This window comes from Trichomycterus rosablanca, chromosome 6, assembly GCF_030014385.1.
Source record: "Trichomycterus rosablanca isolate fTriRos1 chromosome 6, fTriRos1.hap1, whole genome shotgun sequence".
Lineage (NCBI taxonomy): Eukaryota > Metazoa > Chordata > Actinopteri > Siluriformes > Trichomycteridae > Trichomycterus > Trichomycterus rosablanca.
The window spans coordinates 43,531,032-43,545,382 of NC_085993.1; the positions used below are offsets into that span (position 1 = coordinate 43,531,032).

General features: G+C 38.1%; 1 protein-coding gene across 4 annotated transcripts; it reads left to right on the forward strand.

The window, feature by feature from the left end:
• The first annotated feature begins 8,209 nt into the window (after nucleotides 1-8,209).
• sumf1 (sulfatase modifying factor 1) lies at nucleotides 8,210-13,415 on the forward strand. Of its 4 annotated transcripts, XM_062997022.1 has the most exons (10): nucleotides 8,212-8,230; nucleotides 8,347-8,495; nucleotides 9,940-10,113; nucleotides 10,200-10,274; nucleotides 10,651-10,733; nucleotides 11,356-11,478; nucleotides 11,558-11,672; nucleotides 11,758-11,871; nucleotides 11,953-12,012; nucleotides 13,225-13,415. In XM_062997022.1, the coding sequence occupies exons 1-10, from the start codon at nucleotides 8,227-8,229 to the stop codon at nucleotides 13,324-13,326; spliced, it is 999 nt and encodes a 332-aa protein (XP_062853092.1). In that variant the 5' UTR covers nucleotides 8,212-8,226; the 3' UTR covers nucleotides 13,327-13,415. The 4 variants fall into 4 exon arrangements, with proteins under 4 accessions (XP_062853089.1, XP_062853090.1, XP_062853092.1 ...); XM_062997019.1 differs by having other exon boundaries at nucleotides 8,210-8,495; XM_062997020.1 differs by lacking the exon at nucleotides 13,225-13,415 and adding an exon at nucleotides 12,263-12,745 and having other exon boundaries at nucleotides 8,210-8,495.
• Nucleotides 13,416-14,351: the final 936 nt, after the last annotated feature.

Below are 14,351 nucleotides of genomic sequence, written 5' to 3' on the forward strand. Positions count from 1 at the left end.
CGCCAACTTCCTGGCTTATGAAAACACCATATGATGAAATGAAGATCAATGGCAGTACTGCATGACCCAACCCAGCCTCTTTTTTATTTTGCCGTCTTAGCAATGGTTTTTTAGTGCCATTCCACCTGTCAAACCTGCAGCTTGTAGTCTTCTCCTTCCAGCTGAAACTGAGACTTGCTTTCTTTAACCAGTGTTAAGCTGTCCTGTGAGCCCCCAACACACAAGCGTTTGTTTCTCAGAAACTTTACTCCTCATGCAGTTGTGGAATTGGGTTTACCAGACCTCTTCCTGTCTCAATTTCCTGCCCAGTTTTAAAAAGCTATTTCACTGAATGAGAATTATACTCACTGACACCTTGGTTTTCTCCGCAATCACTCTATAGAAAAAAACTACACTTTTTCTTGCCATTACAATTAGTAGCAGTATACTATATCCTGCAGTGCAATACTGTCCAAGTACTGAGAAAGAATATAATGACACATTCTGTCAAAAAACCACCTTTAAATAGACAGGGGATTTGTAAGTAATTAACAAAGTTCGGGACACCTCCCTTCATTTCCATTGCCACAGAACAGCTGAAACACTTCTTATTTTTCTTTTTAACTGCACAGTGACCCAAATGTAAAAGAAACAAACAAAAAAGACTATTTGTTGCACACAATAAACATTAATAATAATTATACACTGATCAGTCATAACATTAAAACCACCTCCTTGTTTCTACACTCCCTGTCCATTTTATCAGCTCCACTTACCATATAGGAGCACTTTGTACTTCTACAATTACTGACTGTAGTCCCTCTGTATCTCTGCATGCTGTGTTAGCCCCCTTTCATGCTGTTCTTCAATGGTCAGGATTCTCCCAGGATCACCACAGAGCAGGTATTATTTAGGTGGTGGATCATTCTCAGCACTGCAGTGACACTGACATGGTGGTGGTGTGTTAGTGTGTGTTGTGCTGGTATGAGAGGATCAGACACAGCAGCGCTTATGGAGTTTTTAAACACCTCACTGTCCCTGCTGGTCTGAGAATAGTCCACCAACCAAAAATATCCAGCAAACAGCACCCCATGGGCAGCGTCCTGTGAGCACTGATCAACTCAAACAGCAGCAATAGATGAGCGATCGTTTCTGACTTTACATCTACAAGGTGGACCAACTAGGTAGGAGTGTCTAATAGAGTGGACAGCTAGTGGACACGGTATTTAAAAACTCCAGCAGCACTGCTGTGTCTGATCCACTCATACCAGCACAACACACACTTACTTATACTTACTGTATAGGCCTTTTGTTTTAAGCTTATTTGTTCAAAGTTTTACTTTAAAGTTTCACTTTGTTTAGATCGACTAAAAACGTTTCAGGTATTTTAGACGATTAAGAAAAAGCATGATGAACTAGTAAGTAGGACTACGTTCCAAACATAATTAGAAACAGGAAGGAAAGATCAAAACGAAAGACAAATCAAGATTAGCACCTCTGCCAATCCCATCTCACATAGATTTATATTTATAACTGCTACTTCCTGTATTACCTAATATATAGTAAGAAAAACCAAAAATTTGATTGTTATCAATTGTACTTCCTGTGCATACAGTGTATCACAAAAGTGAGTACACCCCTCACATTTCTGCAAATATTTCATTATATCTTTTCATGGGACAACACTATAGACATGAAACTTGGATATAACTTAGAGTAGTCAGTGTACAACTTGTATAGCAGTGTAGATTTACTGTCTTCTGAAAATAACTCAACACACAGCCATTAATGTCTAAATAGCTGGCAACATAAGTGAGTACACCCCACAGTGAACATGTCCAAATTGTGCCCAAATGTGTCGTTGTCCCTCCCTGGTGTCATGTGTCAAGGTCCCAGGTGTAAATGGGGAGCAGGGCTGTTAAATTTGGTGTTTTGGGTACAATTCTCTCATACTGGCCACTGGATATTCAACATGGCACCTCATGGCAAAGAACTCTCTGAGGATGTGAGAAATAGAATTGTTGCTCTCCACAAAGATGGCCTGGGCTATAAGAAGATTGCTAACACCCTGAAACTGAGCTACAGCATGGTGGCCAAGGTCATACAGCGGTTTTCCAGGACAGGTTCCACTCGGAACAGGCTTCGCCAGGGTCGACCAAAGAAGTTGAGTCCACGTGTTCGGCATCATATCCAGAGGTTGGCTTTAAAAAATAGACACATGAGTGCTGCCAGCATTGCTGCAGAGGTTGAAGACGTGGGAGGTCAGCCTGTCAGTGCTCAGACCATACGCCGCACACTGCATCAACTCGGTCTGCATGGTCGTCATCCCAGAAGGAAGCTGATGCACAAGAAAGCCAGCAAACAGTTTGCTGAAAACAAGCAGTCCAAGAACATGGATTACTGGAATGCCCTGTGGTCTGACGAGACCAAGATAAACTTGTTTGGCTCAGATGGTGTCCAGCATGTGTGGCGGCGCCCTGGTGAGAAGTACCAAGACAACTGTATCTTGCCTACAGTCAAGCATGGTGGTGGTAGCATCATGGTCTTGGGCTGCATGAGTGTTGCTGGCACTGGGGAGCTGCAGTTCAGTGAGGGAAACATGAATTTCAACATGTACTGTGACATTCTGAAACAGAGCATGATCCCCTCCCTTCAAAAACTGGGCCTCATGGCAGTTTTCCAACAGGATAACGACCCCAAAAACAACCTCCAAGATGACAACTGCCTTGCTGAGGAAGCTGAAGGTAAAGGTGATGGACTAAACCCAATTGAGCACCTGTGGCGCATCCTCAAGTGGAAGGTGGAGGAGTTCAAGGTGTCTAACATCCACCAGCTCCGTGATGTCATCATGGAGGAGTGGAAGAGGATTCCAGTAGCAACCTGTGCAGCTCTGGTGAATTCCATGCCCAGGAGGGTAAAGGCAGTGCTGGATAATAATGGTGGTCACACAAAATATTGACACTTTGGGCACAATTTGGACATGTTCACTGTGGGGTGTACTCACTTATGTTGCCAGCCATTTAGACATTAATGGCTGTGTGTTGAGTTATTTTCAGAAGACAGTAAATCTACACTGCTATTCAAGTTGTACACTGACTACTCTAAGTTATATCCAAGTTTCATGTCTATAGTGTTGTCCCATGAAAAGATATAATGAAATATTTGCAGAAATGTGAGGGGTGTACTCACTATTGTGATACACTGTATATTAACTTAGATTGATACATGCATAATGTAATAAACTTCGTATCTAAAAATAAAAACTTTATATACAGTGTGGGCCAAAAGTCTGAGACCTAAAATAAAATGTTTTTTTGTGCATGTTTCTTGAATATTATACAATGTTTTTTTAAATAACAAATCAAATAATCAACATAACAATTTAAGTTAAAATTACACTGTCGCCTCAGAGCAAAAAGTCCTGGGTTCGATTCCCAGGTGAAAGTCTGGGTTCTTTCTGTGTGGAGTTTAAATGTCTGTGTTCGTGAGGGTTCTCTTCAGGTGCTCCGGCTTCCTCCCACAGTCCAAAGACATGCAGTCAGTGTGTGTGTGCACCCTGTGATGGACTGGTGACCTGTTCAGAATGTTTTCTACCTTTTGTGAGTTGTACCCCAACCCTAAATAGGATAAAGTGCTTGTAAAACAGACAATGAATGAATGAATGTACATGAATTTAAGAATTTGAAAGGTAACTAAGCACATTTCTGAAAACAACCATTTAAATTCCTTTGTAAAAGGTCAGATTTCCTTCAGTTGTATCCTTTTCATTGAAACACATGCTCTGACGACACTTGTTTAAGTGGAAAACAAAGATGGAATTGCAGGTTTAAAAGATAAAAATAATTTTAGGTATAAATATGGAAAGGAATTTAAATCATTAAAATGTTTTTTTCAAGCCCTGACTTCTAGGAAATTCTGTAATCCTGTCTATCCCAGACTTAAAAAAAAGCAGAAGCATGCCTACTGGATCACTTACAGCATATAATAAAAGGTTCAGTTCAAGTGTAACTTTGCGTCTCATGCTGTAACTAAAGCACAATGGTAAATCAGAGTAAGTGTTTCTTACACACTTACATAACTTACATACATAATACCAATTAAATGAATGGTAATTGGAGAAAATGAAACAGATCTCATAGGATCTTATCCAGTGTTTTAGTGTACCGTTGGGACCCCACAGCTACACCGATCAGCCATAACATTAAAACCACCTCCTTGTTTCTACACTCACTGTCCAATTTATCAGCTACACTTACCATATAAAAGCACTTTGTAGTTCAGTGCAGCATCCTGTGACCACTGATGAAGGTCTAGAAGATGACCGACTCAAACAGCAGCAATAGATAAGCGATCGTCTCTGACTTTACATCTACAAGGTGGACCAACTAGATAGGAGTGTCTCATAGAGTGGACAGTGAGTGGACACGGTATTTAAAAACTCCAGCAGTGCTGCTGTGTCTGATCCACTCATACCAGCACAACACACACTAACACACCACCACCATGTCAGTGTCACTGCAGTGCTGAGAATGATCCACCACCTAAATAATACCTGCTCTGTGGTGGTCCTGATCATTGAAGAACAGCATGAAAGCAGGCTAAAAAAGTATGCAGAGAAACAGATGGACTACAGTCAGTAATTGTAAAACTACAAAGTGCTTCTATATGGTAAGTGGAGCTGATAAAATGGACAGTGAGTGTAGAAACAAGGAGGTGGTTTTAATGTTATGGCTGATCAGTGTATATACTTAATTAGTAATACATGTAAACTTTCATTAGGTAAACTGTGCTGATTGTGTCTAAGACAAAGTTTGTATGTATAAATGCTTGTACAGCAAAAATGTGATTCTGATGTTAATCAGTGTTTACTAAACCCTACTGAGTGCTCATGAATCAACCATTAGGGTCAAACCAGGTTAATAAATTATAATTTGCTCTAAAATGTTATGGGACTTCAGAGGACACTTTTAGTTTTGTTAAAGCTTTTTCTATCATCTCATCCGACTTTTCTCTCCTCGGATTGATAAAGTCCCCAACCAGCTACTATTCAAGTTTGCATAACAAATAAGGAGCCAGCCAGTGTGTGTGTGTGTGTTCTGTTCACTTTCCCATTCTTGTACACCACACACAACTGACAGATTTGCATAGGTCTGTATGTAGAGCATTTCCTACTACAGCTAACAGTCTAAAATGTTTTTTATGAAGTTGAAATGTTGAATCTTAAAATATTACAAATGTCTTTACCAAGGACCCACATAATACTAATTTAAGTAGGTATTATAAAATAGTTAAAAGCAACAAAGATGTTACAATATTTAGTTTTGATACTGTATAAAATGAGAGGTGAATCTGTTAAACTATACTTATAAACTAGGAACAGAACCAGCACAAACCACTATTTGTATGATTGTATTAAAATCTACCAACCTTGGTCACCCGGGCCCTCACTCTTACACATATAGCCAATTATATCTGCACGTAGATGCCCAACCAGCCAAGAGCATTGCTGGGGATTCAAATCCTGGATCCCATTGGTAGTGGGCTTGTGTAATTTACTGCTGTGCCACCTGAGTGCCCCACTTAAAGCATTTATGTTATTTAAATAATGAAAGACAGACCTGTTACACATTTGCATCATGTCCAGGGTGGCACATGGGTGGGTAGCGCTGTTGTCTCACAGCAAGAAGGGCCTGTGTTCAATTCCATGGAACAGCGGCCAGGGTTTTTTCTGTGTGGAGCTTGCACCTCTGCCCACGTGGGTTTCCCCCAGGTGCTCTGGTTTCCTCCCACAAGTCCAAAGACATGCAGTCAGGCCAATAGGAGCTACTAAAAAAGTGTGAGTGTGTGTGAATGTATGTGTGTGTCTGCCCTGTAATGGACTGGTGACCTGTCCGGTGTTTCCTGCCTTTTGCCCAATTAATCAAACCCATTATGACCCTGACCAGGATATAGCAATGATAAAACAGACAATGAATGAATAATTGAATAAATGCATCAGTATAAAGGGAGAATTCTGCTTATCATCTTTTAATAATTGCAATAATGTTGACAAAAAGAGCTTTAATATGCCAACTGGACTTCCATTATTTGATAAGCATGTTAAGTTGGCACTTGTGAAACATTAGGACATTAGGAATGGTGTTTATTTTCAGGTAAGGTTTTTTAAGGTTACTGGCAAGTTTATTACTTTATTAAGTTATTTGTTACAATGTTTCTTGATAAATGCAGTATCAACTGTAGTAGATATGCATGGAAGACAAAAAAATCTCATGAATATAAATCAATAAATGCTCAACTAAAGAGTTCTATCTATCTATCTATCTATCTATCTATCTATCTATCTATCTATCTATCTATCTATCTATCTATCTATCTATCTATCTATCTATCTATCTATCTATCTATCTATCTATCTATCTATCTATCTATCTATCTATCTATCTATCTATCTATCTATCTATCTATCTATCTATCTATCTATCTATCTCATGAAATTGGCCTATTTAAACAAATGTCTTGTATTTATTTCTACTATTCCATACATTTTATTTGGTCTATTTCTGTGTTTCTACATTCATTTAGTTTTGTAATCCTACATTTATTTATTTTTACTTATGATACATACATTTTCAAACAAAAATAACAGAATTGCCCAAGTTTTATCATCTTTTAAACATTTCACACTGCTTTCAGTATCTCCACTTAATTTTCACTGCAGTTGAATGTTAGATTAATTTAATGTTAGATTACAACGATTTGTTTATGCAATTTTAGGTGTAGAGATTTTACTTTTAAACAATAGTGATTAATTTTAAAAGAGCATGTATTTTCTAACAGAGGGGCGGTTAGCTGCTCTGCTCTGCTGAGTGCGATGCTGTGACACATTACATAAATATTTAAACTAATACAAAGTGTTGTTTATTAAAAAATACCAAAGTCATTTTACCTCACCGAGTTGAAGCTGACTTGTTGCTGTAAGTCTCTCAGTAGTTCTGAGTGAAAGTTGCGTCCTGATAATAAAGCATAATGCCGAAACTCCTCCAGCTCCGAGTTCTCACACAGCGGTCCATCAGTAACTTCTTCCTCCAGCTCTCCGCTCTGCACCCAGAGACACCTCTCGCGCTGTAAACTCGGAGAGCATTATGGGAAATTGTGTTTTTTACAGATACACAACCCTGCTCCCATCAGCACAGGCATGTTTAACATGGACTACATACCCCAGCAGTACATGACAGTCAGAGTTTAAAACTGTTGAGTTCGTGCCAACAAGAACGAAAAAATTAAATAGCTTAGCAAAACATGAATAACTTTTTTAAAAACTATAAACAGACAACAATATATCTTTATAGCTTTTAGATGATATATTTTGTAAACTATACATTTTGTGATTTAAAATGTTACAATCAGTTAGGGTATTGCTTTATCTCTAAACAAACTAACACATCTCACCGAGTCTTTGTGAATAGTGTACAGATTTTATAAATCCTGAGATCGTGACATAAATTCCATTAAGTACAGTAAAAATTATGTCTGGGGGTCAAGCCAAAATAGAGTCGATTTTCAGAATACATTGAGGATTAAGAGTCGACTCTCTTCACAATGTTAGGACTGGGAGTCGATACCAAAAGAACCGCTTTACTGTACTAAGCAAAGAATAAAAAAATCCACTTAAAAGTTCGATTTAAGTTCTCGCAGTGACCATTTATAATTGATTATCGCTGTCAATCTCTCTAAACACAATAATAATTTAGACAAACAAATATAAACAAAAAAAACCGTTGGCTTTCAACAGGAACTTTTTTAAACTTTTGTAAACTTTGTTTAAATAAAAGTGAATTAAGTTTTAAACATCTACATGCTAAGCTAATATGTGTGCACTGTTTAGACAACCTAACTGTCCGTTCATGTTGTGTCTGTTTGTCTTTGGATTTTAAAGAACAAGGAAAACTTTATTGTGTTGAATCAATTACTAGAATCGACTCCGAACAATTCTAAACACCTGCAAAGGAAATCGGAGTCGACTCCAGCATTTTCGGCATTAAACAGTCCTACAGTTTGAACTCTAAAATGCAGAAAATATTTGCTGCTCGGAATCGTTCTGCTTTAATTATAGACTTTGGGACAGAATCCATTTCTTATTATCTTTAAAAAGAAAACTCGTCTCGTCTACGAAAAAAAAAAAAAAAAAAAATCTATGTCAGGTGACTGATCACGTGATCTATCAAACAAAGATGGCTTTATACATGTATGAGTAAGTCAACCTGGACATGGCAACATTAGTGTACTGGTTAAGATTTGTATCTTTGTGTTGTTTTAGTGTGTCTGTGTGCTGTGACATTATCGACAATGTGAATCATTTAAAATCAGGAGTAAGTGATGGAGTGCAGGATCAGGACTGTGGATGTAACACACTAAAGAGAGACGCAGCTGTAGCAGCAGATCCACACATGTTGGAAAATCCAGTTGATAAATATTCGGAAAAGGCAAATGTGAAGGAATATGACTCGCTTGGTAAGGTAAGGCAATCACCAGAAAAGTGTCGGCATGCTTTCACATTATCAAAAGCACGAAGATGTTTTTCAAATACTTGGAATGGAATAAATGCTGCTAATAACACTTCTGATTATTCTATTAGTGTGCTGCAGGAGTTTCCCTGTCCTCAATATGTTATTATTTTTTCATGTGCACATCATCAGAGTAATAAACTGAATAACCTGAATAACCAGTAGTTTAGTCAAATGTTCACCTTTGTCCTTACTTCCAATGTAGTCAGCCAATTTAATTCGAATTTCTCAAATTTTGCACCAAAGTCCTTAGCTGAAAGTTTACATATAATCATACAAGACATGAATGTTGTGTCATCCCAAATTTCTATCATTTCTGCAGTACTTTTTTTCCTGTTAAGGATTAGAAATCCCACACTGTCACCCAATGCTGAGAGAAAATGTAATGTAATCCAATAAACACCAATAAAAACAAAGGTTTAAAGGCAAGTAAGCTTTACATTGCAATGAACAGTGAGGCAGAGCATGCAAGAATAAAGCCCCTGCTTCTGCTTTTTTTTATTCATCTGACCAGCAACAAGCATCAGTTAAGCTTTATGGTGCCAGTTTAAATGAGATAAATTACATTATATAATAAATATGTTGCAACTGTCTATATGGTGTGGCTGACTAAATTATGTCTTGTCACCCTTTCCAGGGTGTATTTTTGACTCGTGCCTAGTGTTTTGGGTCAAGCTGGACTTTACACAACCCTGACCAGAAAGAAGCATTTATTAAAAATAAAAACATATTGGTGAATCCCTGTTGTGAATTGTTCACTGCAATACTTTTACCCAAATCATAGACATAAATCGAGGGTATACCTGCTTTAAAAACAGGCCTGGTGTTGAAATAACTATTAACCCAAAATTCATGTGTACTGTTGTTGACATCACTGTATAAAAATACTTAATATTTAGCGGCACGGTGGCTCAGTGGGTAGCGCTGTGACCTCACAGCAAGAAGATCCTGGGTTTGATCCCCAGGTGGGGCAGTCCTTTCTGTGAGGAGTTTGCATGTTCTCCCTGTGTAAGCATGGGATTCCTGCGGGAGCTCCGGTTTCTTCTCACAGTCCAAAGACATGCAGGTGAGGTGAACTGTAGATACAAAATTGTCCATGACTGTGTTTGACATTAAAACTTGTGAACTGATGAATCTTAACAAGTGTAACGAATAACTACCTTTTGTACCTACCCTGTCATGAATGTAACGAAAGTGTGTAAAACGTGATGTTAAAATCCTAATAAATAAATAAATATACCTGTCTTAAACGTGCAATTTAGATGTACATGGTAACAAGGTTTGTGTTTGCCCTTTTATGAATGCAGTTCTTTCTGGTAGTAATAAATATTTGTTAAATAAATTAGAACGTTGTTAAATACTTTATTTTTCTTTTTGCCTGTTTGTGTATGTTTAGCTTGTGCTGCTGCAGGGAGGCTTATTCCTCATGGGCACTAATGAACCCGGGATACCACAGGATGGAGAGGGACCTCAAAGAAGGGTCTGGCTTGATCCTTTCTACATTGAAGAGCATGAAGTTACAAACATTCAGTTCCAGCAGTTCATCAATAAAACCGGCTATGTTACAGAGGTAGTACATACCCACATATGCACAGACACATGCACATAAATGACATAGAACCATTATTGCAATCATATGGGTTGTGTTTGATGTAGGCAGAACGATTAGGAGACTCGTTTGTGTTTGAGGGATTGCTCAGTGAAGAGGTCAAGAGTACACTGTCTCATTCGGTAAGAAACAGAAATATTAAACATGTAACAGTTTTTACTGTTCTGTTTTAATTGTTACATTTAAAGTAGGGAGTGAGCAATCTAGCCAAAAATGCTGATCATGGTTTGTCATTCTATATTATAAGTACATACATAGTATATACACTTGCAATTGTAAATATCAAATTCCTCTCACATTAAAAGGCACTGTGGTGATGTGTATAGAACTGAATGAAAATATACAAGAGGTCTCAGTAAACATGTATATGCATATGTTTTATGTGTATTCCAGTTGACCTTATTTGTACTAGTGAGATGCTCACTGCATCTAGTTGTTTTGTACTGGTGAGCAGTGGCTGTTTAATCTACCTACAGTACGTGTTATTGTGCTAATTAGGTTGCTGCAGCCCCCTGGTGGTCACCTGTAAAAGGTGCAGACTGGAGACACCCAGAGGGCCCAGATTCTACCATAGCTGACAGGTAAAATTAAATCACCTTTTCATTTTTAATAAAACCTCAATTTCAGAACAGTTAACACAGTTTATGAAAGAAATACAAATTAAAAACAGAACGTGGTGATTCAAAAACATTTTTGATTTGCATTTAAACTAAACACAGGATATTCAATGTTTTACCTAACCAACTGTACCAACTGTAATTTGAAAATGTTTAAAAAGTTGGGACAGGAGCAAATTATGATTTTCTATGAATAGTTTTAAATAAACATTTTGAACAGGTGATAATCATGTTTGGGTATAAAATGAACAAACTCAAGGCTTGCCACTTTGGCAATTAAAATGAGTCTTTACTTTGCCAAGGTTGGTAAGAAAACCTAAAATGTAAAATGTTACATTGTGCTAAAAGGAAAGGAACCTACTGTGAAGCATAGTGGCAGTAATAATAATAAATTAAGGAAAAACATAACAGAAACATAAGAGCAGATGTTGTGGAAGGCATTTCTCCAAAATCTCCTATTCAGAGTGGTTGGCTTCACAATCACCTGATTTACACCCAGTTAAACTAATGTACATTGTTATGATATTTTCACAAGGTTTGATCAGTAATATGCACCACTAATAGTGATATATTGTGCTGGCACTAGGATGAATCATCCCGTACTGCATGTCTCGTGGGATGATGCTCAGGCCTACTGTCAGTGGGCTCAGCGCAGATTACCCACTGAGGCAGAGTGGGAGTTTGCCTGCAGAGGCGGACTGCAGGACAGGTAGGAGTTCATTTAAAAAGCAATACGTAAATGTTTGTGTGCTGGTGTGTATTGTATATTTTACATTCCCTCTTTGCAGGTTGTACCCCTGGGGGAATAAACTGATACCCAAAGGACAGCACTTTGCTAACCTGTGGCAGGGTGATTTCCCAAATCACAACACAGGGGAAGATGGATACCGTCGCTCATCACCGGTGAGAACGTGTAAAGTGGTATATTTTTCCTTTTTTTTTTTTTTGACAAAATGATGTTATTAAAATGCTTTAATGGTTTTCACAGGCAAAATCATTTCCTGCTAATGGGTTTGGGCTGTACGACATGGTGGGCAATGCATGGGAATGGACAGCAGACTGGTGGAGTACTTACCATACAAACGACCAACAACATAATCCGGTAAGATGCTAAAAGACTAAATAAACAACAAATAATCCTTCACATGTATTACTTTATATGCTCTTTTATATTGCTTTGTAGAAAGGACCAGAAAGTGGAACAGACAAGGTTAAGAAAGGAGGTTCCTATATGTGTCACAAGGTAAAACTCATACACACACTGTACAGCTTTTTAATGTAGACTATACAGACAAAATACACAGTCAAGTCACATTATTATGACCACTTCCTACTTTTGATGGTGGCAGCACATAGCTCATGAAAGAAGTCATGTTTCGTGAGCTGGCTTGTTGGGTACATAAGGTGTGCGTTAGGCTGTCTGCACATACTGTATATTCCTCATTGCTGTCATGGGTAAAAGTACCTTTTTTTTTTTTTTTTTTTTAAACCAGCAAGACAATGCGACATGTCACACGGCTAGAAATGTCCGACGTTGGAAGAGCATGACCAAGACTTCCAAGTACCACCCTGGCCTCCTAATTCCCCAGACTTAAACTCAATTGAGCATCTGTGGGACCACCTCGATCGTTGTGTTTGCTCTATGGATCCTCCCACACACCCACCGGAGTAACAACCTACCAGGACCTTATTGAGTCACTCCCAGCCCATCTAGCTGCTATCTGTGCTGCACACGGCAATTACTCTGGATATTAGCTGGTGGTCATAATAATAACCTCAACTTATGGTCAATAACATGACTCCACTGTGTTTGTGTGGATTTCCCTTTTAAGTGTACAAAGTGTTTCAGCCACAATTATATGCTTCATACTATGTGGCAACAGTTTGGGGATGGCTGTTTCCTGTTTCACCATGACTGTGCCCCTGTGCACAAACAAAGATTTCTAAAAATGTTTTAATGAGTTCAGTTAAGAGAACCTCCAGTGGCCTGAACTTTGGATGGTGTTTGATTGCATTGGAATGTCAATTGCTAGCAAGGTTTTCCTCGTTTAACATTAGATCCTGACCTCACAAAATCCTATAGACATACTCCAAAATCTTCTGGAAACCCAGCTGTTTATTTATGTATTTATTCATGTAGGTAATTAGGATTTTAACATAAAGTTTTACACTTAGACAGACAGGCAGACAGACAGATAGAAATTTTTGAAATCTAGCTCCAATTCACCTTGCATGTCTTTGGACTGTGGGAGCAAACCGGAACTCCTGGAGGAAACCCACTCAGACCACCCACCTGAGTGGGACAGTGCTACCCTTACATCCACACAGATTGGGGGAGCAACCCCAAGTTATTAGCCATGATTTTGGAATAGGATGTCTAACATGCTGTTATAGTCAGTTATATTATATTTATAGTTATATTGTCTAATATTCACATTCTGTCTTCTGTTTGTAGTCATACTGCTACAGATACAGATGTGCTGCTCGTAGCCAGAATACTCCTGACAGTTCAGCTTCTAACCTGGGCTTCCGCTGTGCAGCTGATCCAAAATCATGATCTCTGATTTTACACATAACCCAACTTATGTTTTTTACTCTTTTGTCTAACTTGTATTTTTATCTAAATAAACTATAAAAATGTGCTAATCTTGGTGATTTTTTAAATAGACTACATTACATGCAGCACTGCTATTAATTTCAGCTTTGTAAAGTTAACTACATGTAGTTTCCTGTTAAAACTGGATCATAATGGTGCTTATTTAGGTCTGTGATTATTTTTGTGGCTGTACTTTGGGGAAATAAGCAGCAACAAACCCTATTTCCAGAAACGTTGGGACATTTTGTAAAATGCAATAAAAACAACTTTGATTTGTTCATTCATGTAAAACTTTAAAAGACTAACGTACAAAGAAACGATTCAAGAAAATAAGTCAGTGTTTTCACTAACTAACTTAGTTGTATTTTGTACATTAAATGCCTGCAACATACTTCAAAAGCATGTGAACAGACACAACAGTTTCACACTGTTACACATCACCCTTCCTATCAATGACACATTTTATTGGGTTGTGAACCGAGTGTTGCAGTTTTGCAAGTGGAATTTCTGCCTGTTTTTATTTGATACAAGACTTCAGCTGCTCAACAGTCTGTGGTTCTTCTTCATGATTCACCACACAGTTTTAACAGGAGACAGATCTGGACACCAGGCAGGCTAGTCAAGCACATACACTTGGTGTCTGGAAAGCAATGCTGTTGTAGCACATCATGTAGAATGAGACCTGGCATCATCTTGCTGAAACAGCCATAGAGTTTCTGATAAAAAGTATCACTTTGATGGCAGCATTTGGTACAGCGTGTTGAACCACAGCTCATCTTTGCTTGTGAAGCCTCTGGTGGATCCTTCACCTGTTACTAATTTACCTGCTTATTGTGGAATGTTTCAAAACAGTGTTACTTTAACAGTTGATACATCTTTGACTTATTATGTCCTTGTCCCAAATTGTTTTTCAGTGTGCTTCAGGCATCAAATTCAAAATTCATTTATATTTACAAAACTTCATTTTTAAAATTCACAATTCAAGT